At 51.8% G+C, this 13976-nt stretch overlaps 6 protein-coding genes across 6 annotated transcripts; 5 read left to right on the forward strand and 1 right to left on the reverse strand.

Annotated features, from left to right (window-relative positions):
* Nucleotides 1-682: 682 nt before the first annotated feature.
* Nucleotides 683-2155, forward strand: M436DRAFT_35489 (peroxisomal biogenesis factor 2; the record flags this gene model as incomplete). The annotated part of the gene is made up of 1 exon (XM_013576227.1): nucleotides 683-2155. One exon carries the CDS (start codon nucleotides 683-685, stop codon nucleotides 2153-2155), a length of 1473 nt encoding a protein of 490 aa, XP_013431681.1.
* A 271-nt stretch (nucleotides 2156-2426) lies between these two features.
* On the forward strand, nucleotides 2427-4094 carry M436DRAFT_68633 (6-phosphogluconate dehydrogenase C-terminal domain-like protein; the record flags this gene model as incomplete). The annotated part of the gene is made up of 4 exons (XM_013576743.1): nucleotides 2427-2477; nucleotides 2527-2930; nucleotides 2980-3256; nucleotides 3306-4094. The coding sequence occupies 4 exons, from the start codon at nucleotides 2427-2429 to the stop codon at nucleotides 4092-4094; spliced, it is 1521 nt and encodes a 506-aa protein (XP_013432197.1).
* An 897-nt stretch (nucleotides 4095-4991) lies between these two features.
* On the forward strand, nucleotides 4992-6856 carry M436DRAFT_59433 (endoplasmic oxidoreductin; the record flags this gene model as incomplete). Its single annotated transcript, XM_013576584.1, has 3 exons — nucleotides 4992-5081; nucleotides 5146-6698; nucleotides 6748-6856. The coding sequence occupies 3 exons, from the start codon at nucleotides 4992-4994 to the stop codon at nucleotides 6854-6856; spliced, it is 1752 nt and encodes a 583-aa protein (XP_013432038.1).
* A 1757-nt stretch (nucleotides 6857-8613) lies between these two features.
* M436DRAFT_68635 (uncharacterized protein) lies at nucleotides 8614-9447 on the forward strand (the record flags this gene model as incomplete). The annotated part of the gene is made up of 1 exon (XM_013576744.1): nucleotides 8614-9447. One exon carries the CDS (start codon nucleotides 8614-8616, stop codon nucleotides 9445-9447), a length of 834 nt encoding a protein of 277 aa, XP_013432198.1.
* A 1673-nt stretch (nucleotides 9448-11120) lies between these two features.
* On the forward strand, nucleotides 11121-11620 carry M436DRAFT_36762 (cyclin-dependent kinase regulatory subunit; the record flags this gene model as incomplete). Its single annotated transcript, XM_013576461.1, has 4 exons — nucleotides 11121-11224; nucleotides 11275-11419; nucleotides 11475-11533; nucleotides 11587-11620. The coding sequence occupies 4 exons, from the start codon at nucleotides 11121-11123 to the stop codon at nucleotides 11618-11620; spliced, it is 342 nt and encodes a 113-aa protein (XP_013431915.1).
* A 1112-nt stretch (nucleotides 11621-12732) lies between these two features.
* M436DRAFT_17274 (uncharacterized protein) lies at nucleotides 12733-13582 on the reverse strand (the record flags this gene model as incomplete). The annotated part of the gene is made up of 2 exons (XM_013576053.1): nucleotides 12733-13367; nucleotides 13432-13582. Coding segments are annotated over 2 exons (786 nt in total), but the record flags the coding sequence as incomplete, so codon positions are not given.
* Nucleotides 13583-13976: the final 394 nt, after the last annotated feature.

The raw sequence follows: 13976 nt of genomic DNA on the forward strand, positions 1-13976 counted from the left end.
GGCAACCATGGCACGTGCTCGCTTCGGAGCGGTTGACGGCTCTAGAAATGTCTACCGTAGGATCGTGCATGCAGGATCGAACAGTTGATATATGCAGGGCAAGAGGAAAGGGGGAGGAGAAGACAACGCAATCCAGGTGGCTTGGGAGGAGTCGGCCGGTTCGCCAAGGCGCGGCCATGTCCTCATGATCGTCCTTAGCCGTCGTTATGCCCTTTACTAATGACCGAAGGTTTGAGCTGAGTGCGACATGTTGACAAAGAAGATGACCGGGCAGCAGATGGGCTGCATGGAACGTACGAGGTCATATAGTTTCTACCGTCTCGAATTATAGTCGCATGCTCCTGCCAGGTGCTTGCAAGGTCATGTAGTACAACACTGAGCCAGCGGCAGTTGACCTCTTGCGCTCAGACACACACACTTAGCGGGTCGCCATATCCCGGAGGATATCAGCATTGAGCAGAGTCTACGCCTGATGTTTCGTTGATCCAGATTGTATTTGACAGTAAAGTTGGATGAAGGAGGCTGAATCGGCCGGTGGTGAGTCGCCGGTCGGCAACGGGAGCGAGCGAGCAGCGAACCTCGGCAGGTTGGAGCTGTGATGCAGTTCACATGCTTTGCCGGTGTCGCTTTCACGTATTATGGTATACTCGTCGATACACACAATGATCTCTGTTCAATCGTCATGACCTCTCCCGACTTTGCTGCCGCTCAGGCGCGTGTACTCGCTCGTCGCGCCGCTGCAGCTCGTCCAATACCGCCTCCTTCTCCACCGACCCTGCCACCCGCGCTGCTGACTCTACCACCGGGTCTACGCTCACTCACTTCTACCGGCCTCTCTACATGGACCACACTTAGAAACAATCCTCTTCAAACACCTACTCCGTACTTTCGCGTTGGTCAGGTCGACGCAGAATTGCTCGACGAGGAGCTCCTACAACTACTACGCGGCCAAGTTGGTGATGCCCTCAAATACTTTGGAGGTCATATTGCAGACGAGTGGTCCTCAGAGATTGGCGCAATTCTTCGAGCTATACTATGGAAGCTTAGCATCTGGGATCGAGGCACTAGCTACGGTGCCAGTCTACAAGGACTAAAGTACGTCGACGCAAGAACACAACCTTCAACTATCGGCGCCGGCTCGGGTCAAGATCCTACAAAATGGCAGAAGGCTGCATACGGTCTCATCACAGTCGGAGGCCGCTACTCATGGCAGAAACTAGAAGATTGGCTCCTTGAGAAAGAAGGCGGCTACGAGGAGCCCGCGCTGCTGGTCAAGAAGCTCAGCAAGCTTACTGGATGGATTGGCATGACACATGAGATGGCCGCCCTGGCATCCTTCTTGGTCTTCTTGTTCAACGGCAAATACAGGACACTTGCAGATCGACTGCTTCGACTACGGCTTGCCCCAGCGTCCGCACAAACAAGCAGAGAAGTCAGCTTCGAGTACCTGAACCGCCAATTGGTTTGGCACGCATTTACCGAGTTCCTACTCTTCCTACTTCCCCTCGTGGGCATCAGCCGTTGGAGGCGCCTATTGTCAAGAGCGTGGAAGAAGGTCAAAAGCATGTTTACTCAGAAGGCTGACGATGAGGACACAAATATGGGAGGTGAGCTTGGATTCTTGCCAGAACGTACCTGCGCCATTTGCTATCGCGATCAAAACGCCGTGGGCGGTGGTTCGGAAGCAGAGGTACTCGCACAATCAGGAAACACAGGTGGTGGCGTTATTGGCAGTGCCCAAACAGACGTCACTAACCCATATGAGGCAATACCTTGTGGATGCATATACTGCTTTGTCTGTTTGGCGCAGCGCATCGAGGCCGAGGAAGGCGAGGGATGGACATGTTTACGCTGTGGAGAAGTCGTGAAAGAGTGTAAACCTTGGAATGGTGATGTTCTGGAGGAAGTCACAGAGCAACGAAGTCGAGTGACATCGAACAGTCAAGAAAAGTCTCCGAGGAGGAAGAGCGTGGGTTTCGTCGATGACGAGAGGGAGCATGAACACGAAGCCACCATCAAGGAACTTGACCCGATGCCTATGGAGGACCGTGAAGAACAATTCCAAGATGTCGAGGATGAGAGAACGATAGACTCGATTTCGTCCGTGGATGGCGAGTCTGAGCAGGATTTTGAAGACGAGGCAGACTACGATTGATCAGAACATATCTTAATGTACTATAATGAGCACTTTTACGACAGCATTGATGCTCTACAGCGGCTTCCGAGCATCCCGTCGATCGATGTTAAGCATTTACAAGCAACTTGGAAGCCGGCCCGAAGTGACAGTTGAAAACGTCAATCGCAGCTACCCCACCATGAACACCCAAATACGTCAGACATATATTCGGTCACCTCAGTTTCGTTGACTTGCATCGAGTCTTCTACATTCAACTTGCAAAGTGAGAGAAATCATATACCGTGCAATCATGACCAGCACGAACAACAGCTCGTCCGCCGACGGACTGGACATCAAGAAGGTATGCAGGTGGTCACCAGCTAGAAAGCTATGTATTAACATCAAAATAGATAGCCGTGATCGGCAGTGGTAGCATGGGTGGTGGTATGGCCCTTCTGTTCGCCGAGAATGGCTGCCATGTATCGCTAGAAGATCCCTCTGAAGAAGCTATGGATGGTATCATCAAACAGGCCAAAGAAGAAGGCTTCGGAGATCGTATCAGCAAGCACAGCGACTACAAGTCATTGTGCAACTCCCTCGATTCGCCCAAGGTCTTCGTCTTCAGCTTGCCCCATGGTAGTGTAGGAGACGGTGTGCTTGCAGGTCTCATGCCTTACCTCGAGAAGGGAGATATCATCATCGATTGTGGTAACGAGCATTGGAAGAACACAGAAAGAAGACAGGGCAAATGTGTCACCAGAGGTATCAGATATATTGGCTGTGGTGTCTCTGGAGGATACCAAGCTGCCCGTCGGTATGTTACTCTCATTCGCCCACAACATCGGGTCTAACACAGCTCGCAGCGGTCCATCGATGTGCCCAGGAGCTGATGATCAATCCCTTGATCTCGTCCTTCCTTTCCTGCGTAAGGTTGCTGCAAAGGACCCCAAGGGTAGACCATGTGTTGGCAAGGCTGGTACAGGAGGTGCAGGCCACTACGTGAAGATGATCCACAACGGTATCGAACACGGAATGATGAGTGCCATCTCGGAAGCATGGGGCATAATGAGAACTGGCCTTGGACTGTCTGAGGACGAGATCGGCGACATCTTTGAGAAGTGGAACACGGAGGGCGAGCTGGTAAGGGAACCGCACCGTGTAAATGAAAGTGTATGCTGACTTCCAACAGGAAGGTACATTCCTAGTGAAGATCGGAGCCGATATCTGCAGAACTAAGGATCCAAAGAATGGCGAACGCGTTCTGGAAACCGTGGAAGACAAGGTTGTGCAAGATATTACTGGCGAGGAAGGAACTGGTATCTGGTCAAACGAAGAGGCTGTTGGGGAACACATCCCGGCACCTACGCTGAGCTCAGCCCACTTCTTCCGTTTGGCTTCGGCCGACCGTGCCCAGCGTGATCGCGCACAAAAGGCATTCGGAGGTGACTTCCCTGCACAGAAACTGGATGTCAAGGACAAGGCCGAGTTCCTGGAAGACTTGCGTGTGGCCACGTACACAGCATGTCTGGCTGCCTACGTGCAAGGCATCAATGTCATCGACCATAAGAACAGAGAGGTCCATTGGAACATCAACTTCTCGGAAGTCCTGCAGATCTGGCGCGCTGGCTGCATCATTCAAGCCGATTACATTGCTTCTTTGCTCGAGCCTATCTTTGCCGAGTTCCAGAGCAAAGACACGATGAACCTGTTGTTCGAGAAGACCATCGCCAGCGACCTCAAGAAAGGCCAGCCCGCACTCAAGCGTGTCGTGGTGCAGGCAGTACTTGGTGATCATGTGGTCCCTGCCATCTCGTCGTCGCTTGATTACATCAAGTACCAGACTGGTTTGGAGCTTCCGACACAGTTCTACGAAGCCGAGCTCGATTACTTCGGCAAGCACATGTACGACAAGAAGGGTGAGGATCCTAAGGGAGCTCCTACCACTGGAAAGTACCACTTTGAATGGAAGAGAGCTTGAGAGGGCCTGGCAAAGGTAGTAGTTGAGATTGATACGACCGAATATGTACGAAAAATTAATGACATGATATGATATGAGCAAAACCATCGTATTCCCAGTTTAGGTATCCAGATGATGGATGCGAGGTCATATTGAAGTACCTGATAAGTTTTGTTAGTCATTGGCCTGACTGGATATATGTATACAGTGCAGAGATGGTTGTGAATTTCAGATTCCCGGTTATAAGCAGCGACGAAGGTATATGTCGATACCAGCGTACCTTTTCCGGCTCTTCCTAAAGATTGTATGGGTAAAGAATAACTCATCATTGTAGAGCTGCGTTTGTGCATTGCTAGGAGCGAAAGAAAAATAGACGACTTACATTACCGATGGGACAGATGGCCGTGGCAGACTGTGCTCACGGCCATCTGACAGCGCATGCCAGCGCGTGTTGCAGAGGTTGGAGGAAAAGGCGGCCGAAGAAAATTTGGGAGGTTCGCAGCGTAGGGCTGAAGGCGGTCGCCGGAAAAGCGGTCCATGCTTGTGCCGAGCGGCGCTGCGGACGGCGGTCGCATGTGGTGGAGGCTTCGCTGAGGTGACGATCACGGATGCTCCTGATTATCAAGCCAGTTCTGAAAGTCTGAAGAAGCCACCTCTCATATCAAACGCTGCATTGCTCGACATATCGTGTCTTCTCTGCGCTATATCTATATATAATAGCCTGCTTGCTTGCTGGCCTCTTCTGCCCACGTCTTTTCTTTGTTGGACAACCTTCCGCAGCCGTCATTCTTTCCAAAGTGCCAACGGCCAAGAATGCGCTGATCGCCCTCGATTATCCACTTTGGTATGCGATTACCACAATCTTTCTCCACGTTCCTCCTTTGCTAATCCCGACGTGACAGAATACAGCATATCACAATGCGAACGTCTGCCGGCTCCTTCTTTCTAGCAGTCTTTGCACTGCTAGGCTCATCCCAGGCTGCCTCTTCGAATCCAGCCATCTGTCCCGTAAGCCGCCTCGTCCAGATACACAATTTTCCAAGGGGAGAGCACATCTGACCTGAACATCTAGGTTGAGCCTGGTGCCACAGTATCCGATGCTTGCGCTTCGTACGCCGACCTTGACACTCTCAACACTCGTCTGAACCCCGCCCTTCATGATCTCGTGTCCAAGACCGATTTCTTCTCCTACTACCGCCTGAACCTGTATAACAAGAAGTGTCCGTTCTGGTCAGACGATGAGGGTCTCTGTGGCAACATTGCCTGCGCCGTCACCACGCTTGAAAACGAAGAAGACGTTCCCGAGATCTGGAGAGCTGAAGAGCTCAGTAGACTCGAAGGCCCCAAAGCACACCACCCTGGCAAGAAAGAGCAACGGGAGTTAGAGAGACCGCTTCACGGAGAACTCGGCGAGGATGTCGGCGAAAGCTGTGTTGTCGAGTACGATGACGAGTGCGACGAAAGAGACTACTGCGTTCCTGAAGATGAGAGCGCAAGTGCCAAGGGCGACTATGTCAGTCTGCTCGACAACCCAGAGCGCTTCACAGGATACGCTGGTGAGGGTGCTCACCAGATCTGGGAGGCCATCTACCGCGAGAACTGTTTCTCCAAGCCGAGTTCGAGTGCACAAAGCCAGGGAGCTGGTGGTCTGGCCCCTCCCTTTGGTGGTTTCTCGGGCATGCAGGGTCAAGCTGCACAGGATCTTAGGTCTGTCATGAAAGAGCATGGTCGTCAGCTGGCTTCGCAAGAAGGCAAGTTCGAGGATAACATGGAGTTTGATGACGAGTGCCTTGAGAAGCGCGTCTTTTACAGAGTGATTTCTGGAATGCATGCCTCCATCTCCACCCATCTGTGCTACGACTACCTCAACCAGTCCACTGGCAAATGGGGCCCCAACCTGGAGTGCTACAAGCAGCGCCTTCACAACCATCCCGAGCGCATCTCGAACCTCTACTTCAACTACGCTCTTATGGCCAGGGCCGCTGGCAAGCTTAAGGATTATGTCCAGGACTACACTTTTTGCACTGGCGACCCAAAGCAGGACAAGCGTACCAAAGACATGGCTTTGAAGGTTGCTAACACCATCCCCGCTGGCCCTGAAATCTTCGACGAGAGCGTCATGTTCCGTGAGAATCCACTGGGCGACACCGGGATCAGCCTCAAAGAGGACTTCCGCAACCGTTTCCGTAATGTTAGTCGCATCATGGACTGCGTTGGCTGCGACAAATGCAGGCTTTGGGGCAAGCTCCAGACTGCAGGTTACGGCACAGCCTTGAAGATCCTGTTCGACTTTAACAACGACCAGCCTGCTTCAGCCCTCAAGAGGATCGAGCTGGTTGCCTTCTTCAACACTTTGGACAAAGTCAGCAATGCCATCAAAGCACTCGGTGACTTCCAGCGCATGTTGGCCGAAGAGAAAGGTGTTCCAGTTCCCGAGACTGTTGTCGAGAAAGAACAACAGCAGCAAGACGTCGCTGAGGAAGACGAGCTCGACGATGATGATGCTTGGGAGAAGCCTAAGCCGCCACCACTCTCAGAATGGCAAAAGACCAAGGCAGAAATCAATCTGGTATGGTCGGCCACAAAGTTCATCCTCAAGAGTTGGATCGAGATTCCTCAGACAATGTAAGTTGTCTTTCATTCTTACAAGAAAAGTTGCTAATTTAGTGATCAGTTTCATCATCCTCATCACGGAGCTTTGTAGATTGTGGCAGCGATGGCTGGGTCTTGAAATCACCCCACGCTCATGGGAGTTCCGCTTGCCCACCACCGATGAGCTATAGAAAGCATCATCAATATGAGAGGGTTACGTCGTTGGTGTTTCAGCATATGCATGTCAGTAATCGAGTTATCAACATAGCGTTGGCGTTTGAGGGATAGGGTTCGCGAAATTCTTTGGGAGAGCTTCGGATGCAGATCATAGATGTGCCGAGCTGTTGTTATCACTATCAAGATAGAAGCATGTGGAAGAGGTTGTCTACCGATGCTATCGATACAAGTATGCGGCCGAACGGTGTACCCTAATTCGCTTGATTGGAGATGCCCTGAGCAACAAATCAAAGCATGACGAGAGAGGTATGTGATGTGTCTGTTTTCCTGGCTCGCTCGGCTCGGTCCTCGATCAATGTCATTCTCCTTGCCAAATACTTTTTGTTGCGCGTGGACTCACCCCTGACAACGTCCTTTGCTCCGCCCTACTAGCCGAGCATACTTGGATGGCGAGAGCTACTCGCGAGCCGCAACGTCTCTGCAGATTCTATACGGTATATACAGTTTTATGAGGTCCTGACTATTCGGATGCATTACGCATCAGACTCGATCAATCTGTCACGCCAGCTGCCCAGTGCTTGTTGACGCAGAATCTGCACCCATGGATAGATTTAGCAATACCATGGCAGAGTGCTGTTTCATATGCTAGCACGTGGAATTGTAGATTGAACTCGCCGTTTTGGGGGTCTTGAATATATGCGGACGGCTGCGTTTCATCTACCATAAGCCAATATGAGCAGGGCGAGTCGCGTAGCGTGACTGCGTGATGGCGAGTGTACATATACACATGGCACATGTTGTGTAGCACGGCATTTCTCTTGCCAGCAAGACGCGCCTCGAGGGACCCGCACGTGAGCATGGCGCCAGTGACAGTAGCTGGTACTTTGGCGGTTCACAGAAACCATCGAGGTCGTAAACGGTCACCTCCTTAAAGGTTGGGCGGTTATGGTGGAGTTTTGGCAAGCCTCCGGCGGCCGTTAACCACCCATGGTCCACTCATGCTAAGCCCATGCTCTCGCTCGTGGAGTGAAACCACGGCTTGATTAGGGTTGGACTCGCGTAAGCGTCCCGTCAAAGACAACTTTTGTGAAGCGCTACCGAACGTCGACGCGGAGAAGATAGGGGAGTTGAGCCAATCAAGGACCTGTGCCTGGAGAACAGCGGGCTGCATAGCGTGCCAGTGAAGCTTTTGTCGAGTGCCTGGAACTCTGTTCCTGCACGATTTTCACCTTGCAGCCCTTCCGATTCGTTGGCGCCCGCCAGAAAGTAGGTGCATTCGTGGTGCATTCAAAACGAGGGGGGTGCCACCTCAAGAGATCTTCTCTTGCTCTTTTTCCAAGACACCACCTGTTTCTCAAAGTCATTCCTTGTCAACCTCAAGCGCCCACTCGTCTCAGGACGTCGCGCTTTACCCTCCTGGCTATCGCTTCCTCTCTTTTGGGCGACAAAGTCACAAACCACTCATTCTCTTACCACCATTAACCGCAAGGACTGTGTCCCGGTTAGCCTTCATTCTTTCCAACAAACAACCCAACTTCGATCATCTCTCGAGACATCACCAGGCTGTGACATTTTCTGCAAGACAGGAATTAGACAAGACAGACGCTCTGATCACCTGCTCTACAACACACCTCAAGTGAATAGGATCTTGTGATCACTTCGGTTACACGTGTGAGACCTGCCAACAACTGACCCTTTCACTCTCACGCCCGGAGCTTTTCTCTTCTTCAAAAAGTACTTTTGGTCTTTTCCACCACTGCTATCCGCAAACATGTCGCTTGTCCGTGCTTTCACCACCAGACGGGCTGCCCGTAAGAACTCGGACCTGGATCGCTCTGCCAGTCAGCGCATCCAGCGTCCCAAGATCTCCGGTCCCATCGAGTTGATCTCGACGACAAACACCCTCGCATACGAGGCCCCGGACATCTTTGGAACCACCCCCATCACCTACAAGGCAGGAGTCCTTGCAACCTCATCCAGCTCCAACAGTCTGAGCTCGCTCGAGTACAGCGACTCTAGCAGTATCGGTCACCGCTCTGGAGGCACTTTCACCGACGCTTCTTCCTTTGACGAGTCGCCCATGTCTCCCGAGCCCAACCACCTCAGCTGCTACTTCAAGCCTTCTGTCTACGACGACGTCCCACAGCACAGCCGCGACACATCTGTCAGCTCATTCCTTCGCCCATCGTCCAGCGACGTTGCCCCTGTCCTTCCTCAACGCGCCCCTTCTCACAGCAAGCACGCTCACCAGTTGAGCCACAAGCGATCGGTCTCTCGCGATTTGAGCCACAAGCGCTCCATCTCGCGCAACGCTCCCTCTTTCCCCGAGGACATCATCACCACCAGAGACTCGACCGACTTCTTCCGTGCTTCTGGCCCAGTTTCGCCCCACCCCTTCGGCAAGGAGCTCGAGCAGCTTAGCGAGGTCGCTGAGGAGTTTGGCACCACAGTCCGTGACGTCGAGGCTGACGCGGACCGTGTCTTCATGGACGCCCACGGTCTGGACCACTACACCGCCAACGACTACATGCTGGAAATTGCAGACATGCTCAATGTCATCTTCGAGGATGAACCGACGCCGTACGAAGAAGCCGGATTTTTCTGATCGCCCTCCCTCAAGGCCAAACAACGGTCGCAAGGCTGGTAACTTGCGGGACCATGGCATCATCTATCCTCTGACTCCGCTACGACTCTTTCACTTCTTGTCGATTTCACGTCCGACTCTTCTTTCACTTCTTACTCTCTTTTGTTGACGTTACCAATGGAAGACTGGGACCCTGATGTATTGCTGGCGTTTGGGATATGGATATTTCCCAAAAAAGGGCTATGATGATATGAAATACTCGGGCGGTCTTCTTGGGAGAAGGCAACAACCTTCGTCCCGTTCACTCTTTATCTTCTTTTATTTTATGACCAAAAATCTAGGCCATACAGCACGCAGGGAAAAGGTGGTGCGGTGTCTTACGTAGCTAGATGTAGCAAATGCACTTCTAAGCTTCTTCACATGTTTCTTCACATGGATCTTCTGTGCAATGTACATCCATCAGGATTGGCGACGAAATGAGAACTCACTTTGAATCGCAGCCCTTTCTCGGGTGACTAGTTCGATAGAGACCAGACCAATTCCGATACCCGGTGATGATTTGAAGGTGGTCTGACTCGGACTTCGACTTCATTTTCTGCCCCAGGCTACCCATCGCACTGCAATTAGCACGGAGATTTGGCGGGCACCATTCGACACTATTGACACCAGCTCGCTTAGGCAAGCCATGCTACGACCACGTTTTTGACCGACACAATTGAGACGATGGTTGACAACATGTCAGAGTGTCAGGCGAAGTCAAAACGAGGGGTGTTGAGCGGTCAAGAATCAGTGATGGCGGTCAAGAGGTATAGCAAGAGTAGAAGAGGCAGGTGGCAGTCAAGTAATCGAGATGCAGTATAAAGCTAGTTTGAAACCCCAGGCACAAAATCAAGGCAATTGACACAAGCTGCAGCAAATGCCGAAGGAGATGAGATGGCCGGCATGAAGAGCCGCTTTATGCGTGATCAACAGAGATGATGGTGTTGCATCTCGTCGACTGGCGATAAGAAGGGCCAACTCAAAATCAGACAGATAGCCGGCCAAGAGAGCAAGTGTTTTGTTTGGATACCTCGGCATGGAATAGGTGAGATGTATGCAGATCGAGCTGGTGCGTGGAGGCGGAAGGGGAAGGTTTAAGAGGGATCCGACGGAAGGAGCCGAAAGCGTGGGAAGCAGAGAGGGCTTTTGCAGATGATTAGGACCAAGCAAGAGTGGGACCTTCTCGCAAAAGCAGCAAGTGTGAACGTCAACAATCAACAACAACAATACTTTTCTCTCCCACCACTTCCCCTCCTGCCAAATCTGCGTCCACCGTGCGGAAGCATCTCGTCATCACCCCCAGACACATTCGCCAGAAGTGCTTTTGAACTCGGCCATATCGCATCGCCGTCGTTGCCTATTGTTGCCTCCAAGCCATTGTTGCGCCAGTTTTCATTGCCCCGCTCGACCGCTGCGGTTTGATAACAACCCTCGCGCAACCCGACAGCGCATCTTGCACTTCACAATCCTCACCGTCACTCGTCCCTTCGCACTTTAGCTCTGTTTGCGAGAAACATTGCGAATCAGGGGCTGCACCACAGACACCGCTTGTCTCTCGCTCGGCTTCCGTCATCGCATCTACCAAAAGCTCTTGACCAGCCATCCTCTCTGCCATCCAGCTCCAAACAAACCCCGAACTCTACACAATGGCCAACATGGACATCGACGCCACACGCCGCAACAAGAAGCCGCGCCCTTTGAGCGACTCTGAGCGCGAGCGCCTGGACGAGTTCATCGAGAGCATCCATTACTCGTCGAGGTGAGAAGATCTTTCGTCCATCTGCACGCGACCAATACTGATTTGCGCAGATACTCCGACGACCACTTTGAGTACAGACACGTCCAGCTGCCCAAGCAGATGCTCAAGGCGATACCAAAGGAATACTTTGACGGTTCGCGAGGCACCCTCAAGCTGCTGTGGGAGGATGAGTGGAGAGCTCTGGGAATCACTCAGGTATGTGCCATTTTACACTACAGCGTCGGTACGCAGAGACTGATCGTTATCACAGAGTCTGGGATGGGAACACTACGAAGTCCACGAACCCGAGCCGCACATTCTGCTCTTCAAGTGAGTCTTATCTAAACGCACCCAGAAACTCCATCAAACTGACATCACCGCAGGCGCCCTATCAACTACCAGCCTCCAGTGCACTAGAAGTCACTGCCCACTATGAAGACGACGGTGATGACCTCCATGATGCTCGACTGCTATTAGACGCCGTTTCTCTTCGAATCTCTGATTGAATCGCAACTCATACCGCGGCCTCGTCAGAGCGATACGCGTAATCAGAATTCCTTCACAACCACAGAGCACAGCCCGAACTTGAAACACAAACCACAAAAATATGAAATACAGCTTTCCTTGTACCCACTCTCCAGACTCGAGCGCCAAACACAAACACAGTTTCACGCGTCTTCAACCGCTACCGAACAAAATCACATGCTTTGCCACGGCCTTGCCTGACTTATGGGATCTAGCCTTGCTTCAGTTGATCTTTGACGACCATCAGCTCGGCAACTCCAAGCGATGGATGATGATGGCTATCTCCTTGTTTCTCTGCTTTGTTCTTATCTGCACACTGCAAGGCGTTCTTTTAGCTTTCACATTCTTCTGCTTCACGGGACAGGGGATTTGCATTTGTTGGGTTTTGCGCCTTTCTCGAAGCCTGATTCCAACGACTAGGTGAGCAGGGAAGGGAGGTTTCTTTTTTTTCAAGCGTCTGGACAGCTTTGCTTTTTTCCTGCTTCTTTTGCTCTCTCCCTTGTATAAATGGGGGGTCCTTTGGACGAGTATTGTACTTAGGCTTGCAAAAAGAGAAAAATGGAAAACGAGAACATATCAATTCAAAGATGTCCTGGTATGATGAATGCTATGAGGTGTTACGAAACTATAAACAGTAACGTAGAGGTTGGATGGTCGTCTTTAATGACTCGGCCGCTTGGATCTTTACGTGCTCTCGACATGCATGTGCGTCCAAACTCGCGAAACTCGCGAACTCAGTAGCTGGCTAGGTGCTGGTAGGCATGTGTCTGTCAAGCCAAAAGCGCCGTGCATAGCATTCTAGACTCGACAGGACTTGGCTACAGAATGGATCGTCACGCAGAAACATCAGATATGAACCTACCAGAGTACGAAGGCCGGTTAAGAGCGTACAGCATGCTTCTACATCCCTGCGCTACAAGGCGAAGAAACCGAATACTCTAGAAGAGGTTCAAGTACGTTTATGATCTGCGTCAACCGAACAAACCACGCTTCGTTCTGGAAGACTGCGGTTGCTTGCTTCCAATTGGTAGAGCAGTGACGATCTGCCCTATGCGAATCTTGACCGCATCAAAAGACACGACCATATCCTCACACAGCTGCTCGAGGATAGCATCGACAGCTGGTTGCGATGTGAGGTCGTCGTCTTGCAAGTTACAATCCGGCGATGGCAATGACCAAGCGATGCTGATGTGAAAGTATGGTGAAAAGTCGGAACTCCCTGCTTGGCGTTTGAGTTTTGAGTAGAGTTGGGGTTGGCTGTATTGGAGTGCTGCTTTGTTGCTGGCGCTGAGGAGTTGGTTTAGTAGGGTTAGGGCGCTGGGGTCTGTTTGTTGGGAGTCTTGCACGCGGAGGACTAGAAAGTAGCGACTTTGGTCGTCGTTGGCGTGCCATGAGAGTGATGCAGGGCGTACTGTAATTGGATGTCGTAGCGAGCGAATCACTGAAGTCAAGCCCTGGGTGATGGTGTCGAGGAAAGAGTCTTTGTTCTCGGTACGCAATACTAATGGCGCACTTAATGAGATGTGCAAAGGTAACGGAACTTGCAGTGGTGTCTGCAGTAGAGAGTGCACGTTTGACGAGTCTGGCAAGGCTTTGAGCAGCCTGTTCAGTGTGTCATGTTCAGCTGGGGATGGCAGCCCTGTGGAGTGAGGCTGTGTAAGTCTGGTTGAGCTCCGTTGGAAATTGCGAAGTGACCAACCTACATTCTAGATAGACATGGGTGGGCCAATTTCCCTCGACATGCTTGACGACGCGTTTGCGGCCGTGGTGCAAAGACGGATCGTCAGTATTGCTGACGCGGACGCTGGACGAATAGAGATTCAGAAATGATGCCGGCAGCGGTGGGAGGTCGTCGTCTTTCTGGTCTGCCTCTCTCTTAAGTCGCTTGGCCACGGGCTCGTCGTTCTCGTCCTCGTCCTCCGAATCCGAGTAGCCGACTAGGTTCATTGTGTGCACTATCGACGGATCAATAGACAACCGAGCGGTGGAACTGGGAAGTCGGCGGATGTCGAGGGTCTGGGGAAAAAACGACTCCCCAATGACATGTGCACTGTGCGTGCGCGGCATGACGTCGCTGCCAAAAAGTGTGTGATGCCGACGACAAGAGCAGAAGGAAGGAGCGGCCCAAGGCTCCGTCTTTTATTTTAACCTGCCTTGTACCTGCGCCGTTCCTGTTGACCTTCCCTTCCAACATCTTGTTTCTTGATTCTGCTGTACGACAGTTGATCAAACTAAAATCCGAAACTCA

Source organism: Aureobasidium namibiae (assembly GCF_000721765.1).
Source record: "Aureobasidium namibiae CBS 147.97 unplaced genomic scaffold scaffold_1, whole genome shotgun sequence".
Taxonomy (NCBI): domain Eukaryota; kingdom Fungi; phylum Ascomycota; class Dothideomycetes; order Dothideales; family Saccotheciaceae; genus Aureobasidium; species Aureobasidium namibiae.